General features: G+C 43.6%; 1 protein-coding gene across 2 annotated transcripts; it reads right to left on the bottom strand.

Moving 5' to 3' along the window:
* Window positions 1-705: 705 nt before the first annotated feature.
* On the bottom strand, window positions 706-17,538 carry CD2BP2 (CD2 cytoplasmic tail binding protein 2). 2 transcript variants are annotated; one of them, XM_032237592.1, is made up of 7 exons: window positions 17,431-17,538; window positions 15,213-15,307; window positions 13,973-14,108; window positions 5,358-5,515; window positions 4,107-4,620; window positions 3,292-3,407; window positions 706-1,040 (listed from the first exon to the last, which is right to left on the bottom strand). In XM_032237592.1, exons 2-7 carry the CDS (start codon window positions 15,285-15,287, stop codon window positions 930-932), a joined length of 1,110 nt encoding a protein of 369 aa, XP_032093483.1. In that variant the 5' UTR covers window positions 15,288-15,307; window positions 17,431-17,538; the 3' UTR covers window positions 706-929. The 2 variants fall into 2 exon arrangements, with proteins under 2 accessions (XP_032093483.1, XP_032093484.1); XM_032237593.1 differs by having other exon boundaries at window positions 15,213-15,294; window positions 17,431-17,536.
* Window positions 17,539-19,071: the final 1,533 nt, after the last annotated feature.

Consider the following 19,071-nt stretch of genomic DNA (forward strand, 5'->3'; position numbering starts at 1 on the left):
AATTTTTTCCCCCTTGTTTGACAGGCTCTGGGCTGGTGTGTAGAAGAAGCTTAAAGCATCACTTGATAAACTTAAAAATTCTGGGCTGAAAGAAACTGTCTTGTACACAGGTAGTCCTCGACTTACATACCATTCATTTAGTGATGAAAAATCTTATTTTCCAGCAACCAATCACATTGACTGCTGCAGTTGATATAATGCATGTGATCCCAAATAAGCCACTTGCTCTGGTTAATGAGCCATGCTCAAGTAGTCCTACACATATACAGATATTCCTCAACTTACAACCATTTGTTTAGTGACTGTCCAAAGTTACTGAAAAGAGTGACTCATGACTGTTTTTCACACTTAACAACCACTGAAATATCTCCATGGTCACATAATCAAAATTGGCAACTGGCATGCATTTATGATGGTTACAGTGTCCTGGGGTCATGTATCACCTTTTGCGACCTTCTGACAAACAAAGTCAAGAGGAAGCCAGATTCCCTCAGGAAGTGACAACTTTGACAAGAAAGGTCATAGAATGGGGCAAAACTCACTTAATAATTGTTTTGCTTAGCAACAGTAATGTTTGGCTCAATTGTGGTCGTAAATCGAGGACTACCTGTACAAAATTATTTGTCTCTGGCAACCATTACCCCACACAAAACATACAGCAATGGGACGTAGTAAGCAGGAAAATAGAAAGAGCTGACTATCCAAACCAATTTAAGGTTATTTTATTTTTCACAAAATACCAAACATCCTTGGATTTAAGTGAGAACCCCCTCTTCCCCTCGGCAAATGCACCCACCCACGCACACACACACACATATCACCCCTGTGCCCTCACCCCACCCCACCCCAAAGTCTGGCAAGTTGTTTCAGTCTGTCGATGAGTTGAACTCTTGTCCTTCGTGCTTGGCAGGACCGGAGGTGGGTTCCGATCATGTGTAGAGATCAAAATCAATCCGCCTGGAATTGTAGAACTGGCCCTCGGAATTATCCGCCTTCCGGCAGTAAACCCCATCAGGGAAATAGCCTTGGGATACCCAGTCCTGAAGAGACAGAAAAAAGAATTTGAAAGAGAAGAGAGAAGGATGGCAGGGAAAAGAAGGAAAGGAAAGAAAACAGAGAGAAGTTCCCTGAGGATGGGGCTCCAGCACGAGTTGGGAAAGCTCAGAAGACTAAGCCTCTGGTCCCGGGGGCAAATATTATCCTGGGACTCATCTATTCATCTTCATTCATGAAAGAAAACAGAACCATCTGGCACAGAATCTCACAGAAGAGGCAACCAAAGTCGAACGCTTAACTGGCAGCATTAATAAAAGGGCCATTCCAAAATGCACTCAGCCAATATGGTATCTGATAGGACTATATTAGAAGAAATCAAACTGTATTAATTGCACATGTTTTGCTAATAAGGGAGTAGAAGATCATTTATCATCGAATCTGGTATTGCAAGGAAACTGAATGCTGCACATCATTTCTGATTCTAGTTTTAACAGTTTTATTGAGTTATAAAATGCTGTAAAATACAAATTACAAAAATAAATAGAAAAGCAATTGGCAGAGGGGAAGGGGGAAGAGAAGTGAAGAAAGATAAGAAAAATAGAAAAAGAAGCATTGACTTCCGACTCTATTTCAGTAAAATAAGGCATTAACATCAAACCACAACTTTTTGCTTTTTCATAATAATTATGAACAAGCCATTTCTGTAAAAATCTATCAATCTACTCGGTAAAACCCCAAATCAAAGTTTCATTGTTTTCCACATCAAGAACGAAGTTCGGAAGTGGTCAGATTCCTACTAGGGACGAATGGTTGCAGACGTTGACGCAGTTGGCTGAAATGGCAAAATTGACTACTTTGGTTAAAGAAAAGAACATGTAAATACTTTTGTTTCCACACATCATTTCTGATTCTATATTCAAGACTGCGCAATATGCTGCCCTTGGTTTAGGTTAGTTAATCTAAAGTCTAATAAAAGAATCATCATTCACAGGATGTCAGGAAAAGAACAGATACTAAAAGATGCACATTGGGTATGTTAGCATGGATTTGGGGGCAGTGATGCTATATCAATCAAAACTAATTCTCAAGCACCATCCTCACAGGAAATGAATTGTCCAGGAAAAAAATTCTGTCCAAGGAAATAAATTATAACCAATATAGCAATATGTGTCATGTGATTAAAAATCCCTCTGATGCAATCTGCCTAGGAACAAGCTTTCCTTCTCACTATTGGCCAAAACAAGGTGCACCAACAGAAACCTCCTTCCATCAGTACAGATAGTCCTCAACTTACTGCCACAATTGAGCCCAACATTTCTGTTAAGTGAGAAATTTGTTAAATGAGTTCTAGCCCATTTTACGACTTTTCTCGCCACATTTGTTAAGTGAATCACTGCAGTGGCTGAATGACTAACATGGTTGTTAAGTGAATCTGGCTTCTCCATTGACTTTGCTTGTCAGAAGGTCGCAAAAGGGGATCACATGACCCCGGGACAATGCAACTGTCATACATGTGAGTCAGTTCCCAAGTGACTGGATTTTGAAAACACATGATCATGGGGTCATTAGTCACTTTTTTTCAGTTCTGTTGTAACTTTGAACAGTCACTATGTGAACTGTTGAAAGCCAAGGACTACCAGTATTCAACGTAAGCCAGGATGTATATACAACTAGCCGATAACCTGGCATTGCCCGGGTATTTATTTATAGGGGGGAAATGTCCAGACCAAAAATAATTTCTAATGTTGGATTTTCCTCCAAGAGGGGAGCCTCCTTGTGGAGTACTGTGAAGCCGTTGCCATGGCAACTCCACTGCGCTGGACAGTAGAAGCCATTTTATAGCAGTACAATAGAAGACATTTTAAGGCACAACATGCTGTATCTTAACAGAACACCCCCCCCCCCCCGAGGGGTGTTAATGGTGCCTTACCCCCACAGAATTTGTCTCCAGAGACCACGTCATCTGTGTACCAAGTTTGGTTGAAATTGCTCGAGGAGTTCCAAAGTTATGTTGGAACATACACACACACACACAGCGCCATTTTTGTATATGTAGATTGCAAAATCAAACAATCAGCAACACTAAATAGACGGCCATCAAAATGAATAGAATTGCATTTTTTAAAAAGTCACTCAGGAAAAAAGAAAGATAAATGAAATATTGGAGAAGGGAAAAGGATATCTGTACCAACGAGGGAAAAAGAACATTACTAGGATAATGAATAGATAAGAGAGAAATGGACACAAAATGAGGAAGCGAACAAGAAGTTCATCTGCCCTCTTTTGGCCTCTTACCTGCATCTGAGAGCTGCTGAAAGGTCCGTAAAGTTCAGACGTGTTTGTGTTTTCCCACTTATATTCCCACATCACCTCAGAGAGTGTGTCGTCAGTCTCCCCACGTGCCTGACTTCCTGTTGTTGGAGAATAAGCACATATGTCAGAAGAATTTTTCCTAAACTCCCTAATAAAAGACGCCTCACCCCCATTCCCCCACTCCCCAATAGAACATCATGCAGTTAAGGCAGCTATTCTCAACCTTGGGAACTTTTAAGCAAGCATGGCTGGCTTGGAGCTTCTGGGAGTTGAACTCCACACGTCTTAAAGTCCCCAAGGTTGACAAATATTGAGTTAAGGATTGTTGAGCATGTTAGATGAGGGCAGGGGTGGGTTCCAGATGCTGCTATTGCCGGTTCGCTCAGGGACATGCTGTGCGCACGCTCGATGCGCGCTATGCGGGCATTTGCAGTACGTTAAAAAATGCTTCTGTGCACGTGCAGAAACTAAAAACAAGATGGTGCAGCCTATGGTGCCACCAAAAGAACCAGTTTGGGGGCGTAGCAGGCCAGATTACTACCTATCCAACCGAACTGGTGCAAACCGGTAGGAAGCCACCTCTGGATGAGGGGTTGTTTATTTCAAGGCTTCCCCAAATAAGCTCTTGACACACAGCTTTGCAAGTTTGAGAGGGATTTCCTCCTGAACCCTGACATAGTGAAAAACACCCCAACAAGTGATCCTTCGCCCGCTAGGATAAAATTCGGCAAACCATTCTTGACTGTATGTTTCCAATCCTGGAACACTGTAGCCCTCAGTTCCCCAAGCACACTCACCTGCTGATGTCTTCTCTCCTAGTTTGGCTTCGTCGATTTCCTCAGCGAACATGTCGAGTTCTGGTTCACCAGAGGAAGGTGCCGCAGGAGGGTGCTGCAATGCCCGGAGTCTCACGGCCAGCTTCTCCCGGGTTTCCTGATAGATCTCATAGACGCCTCGCGCCACCATTTGGTCAGCCAGCCCTGACAGCTGTTCCAGCTGCTCTTTCCGCTCAGGTGACCCTGGCTTCTGGGGATCATCTTCCTCAGCTGGATCAGCTTCATCTACTTTGAGGCGGGTCCAGGGCTTCCGCTGACGTCCACTACTTCTCTGGCCACCCTTGTCTCCAAACCTTTGAATGGCTCTAGCTACTGTCTCACCAGGTAACATTAGGTCTACCATCCTTTCCAGGAGTTCCTTCTTCTCCAGAGGTGTTCGGCCCACCTCAAGATCTTCATCATCTTCATCTTCTTCGTCGTTATCTGCAGAAACAAGTAGTTTCTTCTGACCGGGAGGCTGTTCCTTTATCTTGACCTGGTAAACAGAAAAGGATAAATTCGGTAAAATAAAAGTGATGTATTATGGATTAAAATGGATTTTAGGTTCAAAACAAGAACGTAAATGGCTGATCTATCCTTGCAATCATTTCCAATTTTTGCAAGCCCCACTTTCTACCAATATTGGTCTCAATTTTATTGGTGGAGGGGTACTATGTAGGGAAATTCTGGGAATTGAAGTCCACACATCTTAAAGTTGCCAAAGTTGAGAAACATTGGCTTAAACTGATAATCATTATGGGGTGGATGGCAGAAAATTATATGGCTTGTCCATGTTATTTCCTTTTACACTCCTGAAACTCCCCTACATTTACTTCAAATAATGTATATGCACACTTTTTCCATAGCAGCAGTGAGACTTTAGCAGGAGGAAAATCAAGCTATATAAACACACACCGGTGGTATCCCTACTGGTTTGCAAATGTGAACGCATGCGCTTAGCCTTCCATGCATGTGCTTTTGGCTAAAAAAGGGCCTAAATGGGATGCCATAGATTCAGCGCCGGTGGGCGGGACCACTCACGATTTCCGCTACCGGTTCAAGCGAACTGGTCTGAACTGGTCGAATACCACCACCACCCCTTTCTCTACATGTGTGTGTATGTATGTATGAATGCATGTATGTATATGTATGTAGGGAGGGAGGGGGGAAGGAGGGAGGGAGAGAGAGAGAGAATATGTTGTCTTCCCTTCAAGTCTACCTGAAAAGACTTACCCAATCTATGTTGTCCAACCAATTGTCCCGAATCATTGCCTCTTTTTTCAAGAAATAGTTGCCTTCTGAATCAAAATGACCTTCCTCCATCTCCTCTTGCAAATTGAAAGGGGTGATCCGGATACCATCTTCATAGTCAATAGTGGCAGATTCCTGCCCTAAAAAGATAAAGTAAGGAGATTACCATATTTTTCAGAGTATAAGACGCACCTCCTCAAAAAATGAGGCTGAAAATCTGGGTGTGTCTTATACATTGAATACAGCATCTTTTGCCTCCCGAAGCCCCACCCCTTCAAAAAATGGCTGTGCATACCCTAATGGAGCCTTTCAGAGAGCTCCTGGGGGCTGAGGAGGGTAGAAATGAGCAAAGAATGGACTGTTTTTTGTCCCCCCCCCCCAGCCCCCAGCCCCCAGCAGCAATCTATAAGCCTCCATAAGGCTATGCATGCAATTTTTTTGACAAAACTTGCTCCTGTTTTTGCAAAAACAGGCTACTTTCTGTACATTTTTTGGGGGGAGGCACCCACCAGGGGCACTGAAAGCCCCCAACCGAAGTTATTCATGCCTTTTATTTGAGAAAAACATGGGCCCCTTTTTGTGAAAAATGGGCTGTTTTTTGGGAAGTTTGCAGATTGCAACAATTTCCTCCCCCTCTTTCCGAAAGCTCTTTAGTTAGCGTGAGTTAGATGAGAATTATATTGATGAAGTGCTGTGCCAGCAGAAACAAATCTTAGGTACTGCAGTTTGTCAGCAATTTCCTTCTCCAGCACATGGATAAATACACCTGGAAACCCTCCCTATCTACTTTCTCTCTCTCTCTCTCTCTCTCTCTCTCTCTCTCTCTCTCCCCCTACCTACCTAAAGTATTTCTCCCTCTCTCTTTATCCCTCTATCTACCTATCTACCTACCTACACACTCTCTCTCCCTACCTACCTACTCTATTTCTCTCCCTCTCTCTGTCCCTCTATCTACCTACCTAACTATTCTATCTCCCTACGTACCTACTATATTCCCCTCTCTATCCCTCTATCTAGCTACCTACTCTCCCTTCCTCCTTCCCTATTGTATTTCTCCCTCCCTCTCTAATCCTCTACCTACCTACCTACCTACCTATCTACCTACTTCTCTCTCCCTACCTACTGTATTTCTCTCACTCTCTATCCCTCTACCTACCTACCTACCTACCTACTCTCTCTCTCCCTACCTACTGTATTTCTCTCTCCCCACCTACCTACTCTTTCCGCCCTACCTACCTACTGTATTTCTCTCTCTATCCCTCTATCTACCTACTCGCTCTCTATCCCTACCTACCTACTGTATTTCTCTCTCTTGCCCTCTACCTACTCTTTCCTCCGTAACTACGTACTGTATTTCTCTCTCTATCCCTCTATCTACCCACCTAGTCTCTCTCTGCCCTCCCTCCCTACTGTATTTCTCTCTATCCCTCTACCTACCTACCCTCCAACTCCTCCTATCTACCTACTGTATTTCTCTCACTCTCTATCCCTCTACCTACCTACCTACCTACCTACTCCTTCTCTACCTACCTACTGTATTTCTCTGCCCCTCTCCCCACCTACCTACCCTCTCTCCCTATCTACCTACTATATTTCTCCCTCTACCCTCTCCCTCCCTCCTTCCTTCTCCCTCCCTACTGTATTTCTTTCTCTCGCTATCCTCTACCTACCTACCTACTCTCTCCCTCCCTACATACCATATTTCTCTCACCCCCCTCTACCTACTTACCTACCTACCTACTCACTCTCCTCCCTACCTACTATATTTCTTTCTTTCTCTCTCCCTCTTTCTACCTTCCTATTCTACCTACTGTATTTCACTCTATCCCTCTATCTACCTACCCCCTCTATCCCTACCTACCTACCTACTGTATTTCTCTCTCTATCCGTGTCTACCTACCTACACTCTCTCTCCCTACCTACCTACTGTATTTCTCTCTTTCCCTCCCTCTACCTACCTACCTACCTACCTACCTACCTACTCACTCTCCTCCCTACCTACTATATTTCTCTTTCTCTCTCCCTCTTTCTACCTTCCTATTCTACCTACTGTATTTCACTCTATCCCTCTATCTATCTACCTACCCCCTCTATCCCTACCTACCTACTGTATTTCTCTCTCTATCCCTGTGTCTACCTACCTACACTCTCTCTCCCTACCTACCTACTGTATTTCTCTTTCCCTCCCTCTACCTACCTACCTACCTACTCACTCTCCTCCCTACCTACTATATTTCTTTCTCTCTCCCTCTTTCTACCTTCCTATTCTACCTACTGTATTTCACTCTATCCCTCTATCTACCTACCCCCTCTATCCCTACCTACCTACCTACTGTATTTCTCTCTCTATCCCTGTATCTACCTACCTACACTCTCTCTCCCTACCTACCTACCTACTGTATTTCTCTCTTTCCCTCCCTCTACCTACCTACCTACCTACCCTCTCCTCCCTACCTACCTACTGTATTTCCCTCTATCCCTCTATCTACTTACCTACCCACTCTCTGCTTACCTACCTACTGTATTTCTCTCTCTATCCCTGTATCTACCTACCTACCTACACTCTCTCTTCCTACCTACTGTTTTTCTCTCTCTATCCCTCTACCTACCCACCTAGTCTCTCTCCTCCCTCCCTACCTACTGTATTTCTTTCTCTCTCTATCCTCTATCTACCTACCTACTCTCTCTCCCCCTACCTATCATATTTCTCTCACCACCCTCTACCTACCTACTCACCTACCTACCTACTCTCTCTCCCTACCTACCTACTGTATTTCTCTCTCTATCCCTCACATACCTACACTCTCTCCCTACCCACCTACCTACTGTATTTCTCTCTCTCCCTCCCTCTACCTACCTACCTACCTACCTACCTACCTACCCTCTCCTCTCTACCTACCTACTGTATCTCTCTATCCACCTACCTACCTACCCACTCTCTCCCTACCTACCTACTGTATTTCTCTCTATCCCTCTACCTACCTACTTACCTACTCTCTATCCCTCTCCCTACCTACCTACCTACTGTATTTCTTTCACTCTCTATCCCTCTCCCTACCTACCTAACTACTCTCTCTCCCTACCTACCTACTGTATTTCTCTCCCCCTCTCCCCACCTACCTACCCTCTCTCTCCCTACCTACTGTATTTCTTTCTCTCCCCCTCTACCTCCCTCCTCCCTACCTGCTGTATTTCTTTCTCTCTCTATCCTCTATCTACCTACCTACCTACTCTCTCTCCCCCTACCTACCTACTATATTTCTCTCACCCCCTCTACCTACCTACCTACCTACCTACCTACTCACTCTCCTCCCTACCTACTGTATTTCTCTCTTTCTCTTTCTAACCCTCTATCTACCTACCTACTCTCTCCTCCCTCCCTACCTACTGTATTTCTCTCTATATACCTCTATCTACCTACTCGCTCTCTATCCCTACCTACCTACTGTATTTCTCTCGCTTGCCCTCTACCTACTCTTTCCTCCGTAACTACGTACTGTATTTCTCTCTCTATCCCTCTATCTACCTACCCACAGTCTCTCCTCCCTCCCTCCCTACTGTATTTCCCTCTATCCCTCTACCTACCTACCCTCTCTCTCCCCCTACTTACCTACTGTATTTATCTCACTCTCTATCCCTCTACCTACCTACCTACCTACACTTTCTCAACCTACCTACTGTATTTCTCTGCCCCTCTCCACACCTACCTACTCTCTCTCCCTATCTACCTACTATATTTCTCTCTCTCCCCCTCTACCTCCCTCCTTCCTCCTCCCTACCTACTGTATTTCTTTCTCTCTCTATCCTCTATCTACCTACCTACCTACTCTCTCCCCCTACCTACCATATTTCTCACCCCCTTTCTACCTACCTACTCTCTCTCCCTACCTACGTACTGTATTTCTCTCTCTATTCCTCATCTACCTACTCTCTCTCCCTACCTATCTACCTACTGTATTTCTCTCTCTATCCCTGATCTACCTACCTACCTACACTCTCTCTCTCCACCTACCTACTGTATTTCTCGCTCCCTCCCTCTACCTACCTACCTCCCTACCCTCACTCCTCCCTACCTACCTATTGCATTGTTCTCTCTCCCTCTATCTACCTACCTACCTCCTCTCTCCCTACCTACCTATTGTATTTCTCTCTCTCCCTCTACCTACCTCCCTACTCTCTCCCTCCCTACCTACTGTATTTCTCTCTCTATCCCTCTACCTACCTACTTACCTACTCTCTCTCTCCCTACCTACCTACTGTATTTCTTTCACTCTCTATCCCTCTACCTACCTACCTATCTACCTACCTACTCTCTCTCTCCCTACCTACCTACTGTATTTCTCTCCCCCTCTCCCCACCTAGCTACTGTAGTTCTGTCTCTCCCCCTCTACCTACCTCCTCCCTACCTACTGTATTTCTTTCTCTCTCTATCCTCTATCCACCTACCTACTCTCTCTCCCCCTACCTACGTACTGTATTTCTCTCTATCCCTCTACCTACCTACCTAGTCACTCTCCTATCTACTGTATTTCTTTCTCTTTCTAACCCTCTATCTACCTACCTATTCTCTCCTCCCTACCTACTGTATTTCTCTCTCTATCCCTTTATCTACCTACCTACCTACCTACCTACCTACCTACCTACCTACCTACCTACCTACTGTTTCTCTCTCCCTACCTATGGAATTTCTCCCCCCCCCCGCTATCTACCTACCTACTCTCTCCTCCCTACCTACCATACTGTATTTCTCTCCCCCTCTCCCCACCTAGCTACTGTATTTCTGTCTCTCCCCCTCTACCTACCTCCTCCCTCCTCCCTACCTACTGTATTTCTTTCTCTCTCTATCCTCTATCTACCTACCTACCTACTCTCTCTCCCCCTACCTACCTACTATATTTCTCTCACCCCTCTACCTACCTACCTACCTACCTAGTCACTCTCCTCCCTATCTACTGTATTTCTTTCTCTTTCTAACCCTCTATCTACCTACCTATTCTCTCCTCCCTACCTACTGTATTTCTCTCTCTATCCCTTTATCTACCTAGCTACCTACCTACTTACCTACTGTTTCTCTCTCCCTACCTATGGAATTTCTCTCACCCCCCCGCTATCTACCTACCTACTCTCTCCTCCCTACCTACCTAATGTATTTCTCTATCCCTCTATCTATCTACCTACCCCCTCTCTATCCCTACATACCTACTAGATTTCTCTCTCTCTCCCCCCTATCTACCTATCTACTCTCTTTCCCCCCTACTTACCTACTGTATTTCTCTCTATCCCTCTACCTACCTACCTACCCACTCTCTCCCTACCTACCTACTGTATTTCTCTCTCTATCCCTCTACCTACCCATCTAGTCTCTCTCCGCCCTCCCTACCTACTGTATTTCTCTCTATCCCTCTACCTACCTACTTACCTACTCTCTATCTCTCTCCCGCCCTCCCTATCTACTGTATTTCTTTCACTCTCTATCCATTTACCTACCTACCTACTCTCTCTACCTATCTACTGTATTTCTCTCCCCCTCTCCCCACCTACCCTCTCTCTCCCCCACCTACTGTATTTCTTTCTCTCTCTATCCTCTATCTACGTACCTACCTACTCTCTCTCCCCTTACCTACCTACTATATTTCTCTCACCCCCTCTACCTACCTACCTACTCACTCTCCTCCCTACCTACTGTATTTCTTTCTCTTTCTAACCCTCTATCCACCTACCTAGCTACTCTCTCCTCCCTCCCTACCTACTGTATTTCTCTCTCTCCCTCTACCTACCTACCTACCTACCTACCTACCTACCTACCTACCTACCTACCTACCTACTCTTTCTCTCTCCCTACCTCTCTAAGGTATTTATCTCACCCCCCTCTATCTATCTACCTATCTACTCTCTCCTCCCTACCTACCTAATGTATTTCTCTCTCTATCCCTCTATCTACCCCCTCTCTATCCCTACCTAACTACTATATTTCTCTCTCCCTCTATACCTACCTACTCTCTTTCCTCCCTACTTACCTACTGTTTCTCTCTCTATCCACCTACTTACTCACTATCTCCCCACCTACCTACTGTATTTCTCTCCCTCCCCCTCTACCTACCTACTCTCTCTCCTCCCTCCCTCCCTAACTACCTACCTCTATCCCTCTATCTACCTACTCACTCTCTATCCCTACCTACTGTATTTCTCTCTCTCCTTCTACCTACTCTTTCCTCCGTAACTGCGTACTGTATTTCTCTCTATCCCTCTATCTACCTACCCACCTAGTCTCTATCCACTCCCTACCTACTGTATTTCTCTCTATCCCTCTACCTATCTACCTACGATCTCTCTCTCCCTACCTACCTACTGTATTTCTCTCACTCTCTATCCCTCTACCTACCTACCTACCTAACCTACCTACTGTATTTCTTTCTCTCTCTATCCTCTATCTACCTACCTACTCCCTCTCCCCCTACCTACCATATTTCTCTCACCCCCCTCTACCTACCCTACCTACCTACTTACTCTCCTCCCTCCCTACTGTATTTCTCTCTTTCTCTCTCCCTCTTTCTACCTACCTAGTCTCTCCCTACCTACCTACTGTATTTCTCTCTCTATCCCTGTATCTACCTACCTACCTACACTCTCCCTCCCTCCCTCCCTACTGCATTTTCTCTCTATCCCTCTACCTACCCACCTAGTCTCTCTCCTCTCTCCCTACCTACTGTATTTCTTTCTCTCTCTATCCTCTATCTATCTACCTACTCTCTCCCCCTACCTACCATATTTCTCTCACCCCCCTCTACCTACCTACCTACTCTCTCCCTACCTACCTACTGTATTTCTCTCTCTATTCCTCACCTACCTACTCTCTCTCCCTACTTACCTACTGTATTTCTCTCTCTATCCCTGTATCTACCTACCTACCTACACACTCTCTCTCTCTACCTACCTACTGTATTTCTCTCTCTCCCTCCCTCTACCTACCTACTCTCTCTCGTCCCTACCTACCTACTGTATTTCTATCCCTCTACCTACCTACCTACTCTCTCTCCCTACCTAATGTATTTCTTTCTCTCCTCTATCTACTCTCTCTCTCTCCCCCTCTACCTACCTACCTACCTACTCCCTCTCTCCCTACCTACCTACTGTATTTCTCTCTCTCCCTCTACATACTCTTTCCTCCGTAACTACGTACTGTATTTCTCTCTCTATCCCTCCATCTACCTACCCACCTATCTCTCCCCACTCCCTACCTACTGTATTTCTCTCTATCCCTCTACCTATCTACCTACGATCTCTCTCTCCCTACCTACCTGTATTTCTCTCACTCTCTATCCCTCTACCTGCCTACCTACCTACTCTTTCTCTACCTACCTACTGCATTTCTCTCTCTCCCCCTCTACCTCCCTCCCTGTATTTCTTTCTCTCTCTATCCTCTATCTACCTACCTACCTACTCTCTCCCCCACTACCTACCTACTATATTTCTCTCACCCCCTCTACCTACCTACCTACCTACTCACTCTCCTCCCTACCTACTGTATTTCTCTCTTTCTCTCTCCCTCTTTCTACCTACCTAGTCTCTCCCTACCTACCTACTGTATATCTCTCTCTATCCCTGTATCTACCTACCTACCTACACTCTCCCTACCTACCTATCTACTGCATTTCTCTCTATCCCTCTACCTACCCACCTAGTCTCTCTCCTCCCTCCCTACCTACTGTATTTCTTTCCCTCTCTATCCTCTATCTACCTACTCTCTCTCCCCCTACCTACCAGATTTCTCTCACCCCCTCTTTCTACCAACCTACTCTCTCTCCCTACTTATCTACCTACTGTATTTCTCTCTCTATCCCTGTATCTACCTACCTACCTACACTCTCTACCTACCTACTGTATTTCTCGCTCCCTCCCTCTACCTACCTACCCTCTCTCGTCCCTACCTACCTACTGTATTTCTATCCCTCTATCTACCTCTCCCTATCTACCTACTGTATTTCTCTCTATCCCTCTATCTACCTACCTACTCTCTCTCCTCCCTACCTATCTACTGTATTTATCCCTCTACCTACCTACCTACTCTCTCTCCCTACCTACTGTATTTCTCTCTCTCCTCTACCTATCTACTCTCTCTCTCTCTCTCCCCCTCTATCTACCTACCTACCTACTCCCTCTCTCCCTACCTACCTACTGTATTTGTCTCTCTCTCCCTCTATCTACCTACCTACGTTTTTAAAAATTTGCCTCTTCAAAACCTTGGTGTGTCTTATACTACAGAAAATATGGTAATTTCTGATTGACCTGACATCAATAAAAATATTAATTAAACTTATTTTTTAACACTGTTAACAAACAGTATATTATTGGAGTAGAAAGTGCAAATATGAAACCTGCCCCCAAATTATCATTTTACTTCAATTATAAAGTCTGAAAACATTTTTCCTATTGAGATTGAAGATTATGTAATAGGTTATCACATAATTCAGAGTGTCTTAACTGTTGTCACTAAAACAATCCACAATCTTGGGGACTGACTTTTTTTTAACTGAGAGGAGAAACAATGTAGAAGTTCCAATTACTGAAATCTATAATCACTACAGCTCCCTACTTACCTTCCACATCATCTGATGCAAGGATATCATATTTACTACCCTGTCCTTCATCCTCCTCCTCATCTTCCTCATCGCTGTCCAATGAATGCTTCCCCTTAAAGCGGCTGCCTGGCCCTCCAATAGCAGGTTCCACCAGCTGTTCAAGACATGAAGTGAATTGTTCAGCATTTGAAGAATCTACAGTGTTTTCCCCGTGTCAAGTTAGAAAATTAGCTAATTCTTCAAATTAGCAAGTTACTCCCTGTAACTTTCTCTATTTTTTTCTGAATAACTTGAGGCCCTTATAGGCAGTCCTCGACTTATGACCACAATTGAGCCCAACAGTTCTGTTGCTAAGTGAGGCAGATAAGTGAGTTTTGTTCCCTTTTATGACTTCTGTTGACATAGTTGTTAAGTGAATCACTGCAGTTGTTACTTAGTAGCATAGTTGTTAAGTGAATGTGACTTCTCCATTGACTTTGCTTGAGAGAAGGTCGCAAAAGATGATCACATGACCCCAGGATGTGGCAACCATCATATATATATGAACCAGTTGCCAGGTATACAAATTTTGATCATATGCCCATTGGGATGCTGCAATGGTCATAAGTGAGAAAAATAAAATCATGTCATTTTTTTTCAGTGCTGTTGTAACTTCACAGGTCATTAAACAAGTGGTTGTAAGTCGAGGACTACCTGAATTTAAGTCTGTAGTTATTGACTTCAACTTTACTGTCCAGTATTTTTCAAATATGATAACTTTAGGATGTGTATCCCAAAGCTGCTTTTTCAAGAGGCAACTGGACTTCCTTGTTTTTCTTTTAAGACATTTTGCTTCCGATCCAAGAAGCTTCTTCAGCTCAGCTGAAACATCTTCAAAAAACCTCCAAGAAAGTCCAGTTGCCTCATGAAAAAGCCAACTATGACCTGGTTGACTGAAAATTTCCACAGACATTTAGGAAGTGTGGACTTCACACATTTCAGAATACCCCAGATAGCATGAGAATTCTGAGAGTTGAAGTCCATCTATACCTTAAAGTTGCTAAATTGACAACCACTGTTATGAACAGTTCCCCTTAAGCTTTATTTTCTGGATCTCAGGTTAAATAATAGCTTTCCTCAACCTGGGTTCCATCAGGTGGTTTGTCCTACAATTTCTAGGAGCTCCTACCACTAGATTGACCAGCATTGATAGGAATTCTAACCAACAACAGGCAGAAGAGCTCAGATTAGGCAAAGGTGCTATAAAGGTTTATTTCACCTTCTTCTTTGGGGGAATCATCTCCTCTTCATCATCATCGCCTTGGTCTTCAAATGTGACTTTCCGTTTTGACATGATGACTCTGTAAAATACAACTTAGATCAACAGCAGAGAGAATTAAGAAACTCACACACAACTGACCACCTTCCAAAACATGAACTTGGCAATTCTGATAAGTTTCGTATCCAGCTTTACCAGAATGCTGGTTCCTCTATTGATAAGGACCTTATCATTACTACACACTACCCCTGGGGAAAGTTTGTAAGCAAGCAGCTGTCAGCTCTGCATTTGCTACCCATTCCAGGGTAGATACACACAATACATATTGCCTACCCTTTGGCATCAATGAAGTGATAGGTTAATATAACTGAAGAATATGATAAACTCTCAGAACCAAAACACTGCCCCCAAAAGTACAATTTAAAACAATCCTGCATATTCCCTCATAACGCTTTTATTCCAAATAGCTGTCAGACACTCCCAAATGTTATAATACAAATAATCCTGTATTCTGAAGATCTCAGTTTGGAATTGGGAAAGTTTGTTAAGGGAATTGCAGAGGCAGAAAATTGCAGCTGCAACGAGTGTAACAAGACCAGTAACAAATGATGGGACAACTACTGCCTAGCAACAAGAAAGTTATAAGAAAGTTTGAAGTTAGAAGGACGCTTCCTTGTAATGTATGAAGAAGGAGGGTAAAGTACAAGAATCCAATCAAAAGAAATATGTGTCAAGCAACCAATGAATGATTTTTAGAATGCTAACTTTCTTAATCATAAGATTTGTATTTGTATTCATAGTTCGGGATCTTAACCCCTTTTACTGAAGTACAGGTAATCCTCTATGACCACAACTGAAGCCAAAATATATTATTGTTAAGTAAGAATTTGTTAAATGAGCTTTGCTCCATTTTATGACTTTTCTTCCCACAGTTGTTAAGTGAATCACTCCAGTTAATAAGTTAGTCACCCACTTGTTAAGTGAATCTGGCTTCCCCATGGACTTTGCTTGTCAGAAGATTGCAAAAAGTGATCAAATAACCCAGGATACTGCAACGGTTATAAGTAGGAACCAGTTGCTGCAAAGGTCATAACTGTGGAAAACAGGCATGTCACTTTTATCAGCACTGTTAACTTTGAACAGTCATTGAATGAAGTGCTGTAAGACGAGGACTATCTGTTCGTCAATAAAAGTTTCTGCACCAGGCTAAACCTGGTTTGCAGACAACCATTCTCTACTTTCTTTGGTAGACAGAAAGATGAAAAACCATTATTTCCAAAAACCAGGGCTTTTGTTGCCATCTCTTAAAGTGAGTCTCCTTTTCTTCCTGAAGCATTACCAGCAGCACTACTCAGGTGACCCTGAGGACAGATAAACCTCCAAGTGCTTCAATAATCCTCTAAAACAGTAGTTCCCAACCTGGGGCCCAGGCCCCACATAGGGGCAATTTGATTTTTAATGGGGGTAATATGAATCTTGTTTAAACCAAGTTAATGGCCTTTAAGGCTTCCTCCTCCATGTGAGTAGAGTTCACTTTTTGAGTAAAGTAAGAATTATATGGGTGGGGTAGGGTGGGGAGACCAGGATTTTAAAGATGCTTAGGAAGGGCATGGCCAAAAAAAGGTTTGGAACCACTGCTCCAAAAGAATGCAGATTACCAGCTGTCTGCAAGGAATATAAATTCTTCCATTCCCCACCATCCAGTCAGAACTGAAAAAACCTCTAGGATGAGAAGTGAAACGTCTTCAAAAGATAAAAACTAAGTCCAGCCTCCTCCTGAAAAAGTACCTTTGGGACAACCATGGTCTGTGTGACTGAGAAGCTCTACAGACTTCACTTCCTGAACTCCACAACAATCTCCATTAATTTCAACCGAAGCCCACCCACTCCTTTCTCAATTGGGCATCCTGGAGAATTGGGTGTAAGGGACGTCTTTCGACCACCACCCCCCACCCCAATAAAACAATTTTGCCCACACTTTCCTTCGGCCGATATGGAAGCCAAAGGGGGAATCCCCAGGATTTTTCTCGTGCATCTAATGAAGTTTGCCCCAAAGCAGCCACGTCTGAAGTCAACTCAGAAGGCGAACTGGACATTCATTTGGGAACCCCGGGAGCGCCCCATTCTTCTGACTCTCCAAGGGGGCCCCGCGAGACCCCTAAATTAGAAAAGGCGGATTTGCACCATCCCATCCCCGGAGAAACGACCCGGGCCGTACCTAGGCGGCTGCAACCACAGCACCCGAAGCCTCCCAGCAGCACTGCGCAGGAATCGACATCAGACTCCTGCTGCCATTAGAGCCGGATATGACGCCATAGCTAGAGACATTTTTCTTCTTTTTTTATCCCAACAACCCAACTTGGCGCACAGGAAGTGACATTATTTCTGGCAACCCGTGACTTCAACCGCCCAGCTTGGCCGAAGGAAAGTATGGGCAAAACTGGGAAAAAGCGCTGCGTATGCTGAGGCCGGTGACGACAACGGCAGCGGGCCAAATTTTTTATCTTTTGATAAAATGCCGCAATGGATAAAGGAGGATTTTTTTAAAAAAAATAGATCTGATCAATAATAGTCTCGCCCTTTCTTGAGCTTCTGTTAGCGGGAATAGTATATTTATATTTTCAGCCCACGCTGACTTTTTCCCGCCCTTTTATTGCGCAATGACGGACGTGTAATGAACGCGCATGGGGTAGTCATTGCGGTTAAGCGTTGCTACTGTTCCAAGAACACTTAAAGAAATGTAAAGAAAACCCGTCTGAGAGACTCCCAGAGTTGTTTGAAAGATGGGCGGCGTTGTAAATGTTTTAAATAAACAGCTTTGTTAAAAGATGGGCTGATCATTAATTCTAATTGGTAGATTAAAAACTCCATGGCCAAAGGAAATCTATCTTAATTAAGCTCTAAATAAGGAAGAATAGGCTTCAGCTTCTTGGATGAGAAGCGAAATGTCTTAAAGGAAAAACAAAAGTCCAGTTTCCTTTGGAAAAAGCACCTTTGGGAAAACCAAAAAGACAAGAATAGCCTACATTAACTTATCCTGTTTCTGAGTTAACGGAATGCTTTCTACACAAAAAATCCTATACACAAAATCTGAAATTGACTGAATCTTCATAGCTCTTCATAAAACCATTTTATTCCCTTAGGGAAACTTTCTTGATTCAACCTTGGCTCCTGGCAATTTGATAAGGTTTTTGTGTGTGGCAACAATAAGGAAATTAATTGGGGGGGGGGGCTTTTTTTGCCTTTCCATTATATTGTTTTCAAGTTTCCTGATTGATTCCACTCAAATATTAACCATTTGTTCATACTTTGTTTTTTGAGATCAGCCAAGGTAGTTTATCCTCCAGTGTTCTATCAGTTCCACTAGCATGCAGAGATCCTTATACAATGGGGGTGCACAAAAAACTTTAATTGGGAACAAACCAGTTGCTGTGTTTAAGCAAAGTTTAGACTCACTTTTAGGTTATTGTTCAGTTCTTATTCCTCTGTGACCTGGGTGCCATGGAACAAAGGACATTCAGCCCAAGAGTCTAGTTTGGATCAAAAAAAATATTGCTGGGGATATTCAGCAGGTCTTATTGTGGTAGAACTCATTCTAAGTTCTTATGCAAAAATAGAATGCATTTGCTTTCTTCCGTCAATAATTGTTGCCCTTCCTTATTTTAATTCAGTGCCTGTGGATCTACATCTATGTTTTTCAAACTTGGCAACTTTTAAAATGTGTGGAATTCTGGGAGTTGAATCCACGCATCTTAAAATTGCTGAATTTGAAAAATATTGTTTTACATTATTGTGACTACTACTTGGCTGATGGATTGATGGGCATTAAATCCAATACTATATCATCTTACAAGTCACA

Source organism: Thamnophis elegans, chromosome Z (genome assembly GCF_009769535.1).
Source record: "Thamnophis elegans isolate rThaEle1 chromosome Z, rThaEle1.pri, whole genome shotgun sequence".
Taxonomy (NCBI): Eukaryota; Metazoa; Chordata; class Lepidosauria; order Squamata; family Colubridae; genus Thamnophis; species Thamnophis elegans.

Coding starts and splice junctions, on each gene's coding strand:
- CD2BP2 (XM_032237592.1), bottom strand. CDS start 15,287: ATGTCAAAACGGAAAGTCACATTTGAAGACCAAGGCGATGATGATGAA. Junction 14,109..15,212: donor TGATTCCCCCAAAGAAGAAG/GTGAAATAAACC, acceptor TGTCTTGAACAG/CTGGTGGAACCTGCTATTGG. Junction 5,516..13,972: donor TGCATCAGATGATGTGGAAG/GTAAGTAGGGAG, acceptor TTATCTTTTTAG/GGCAGGAATCTGCCACTATT.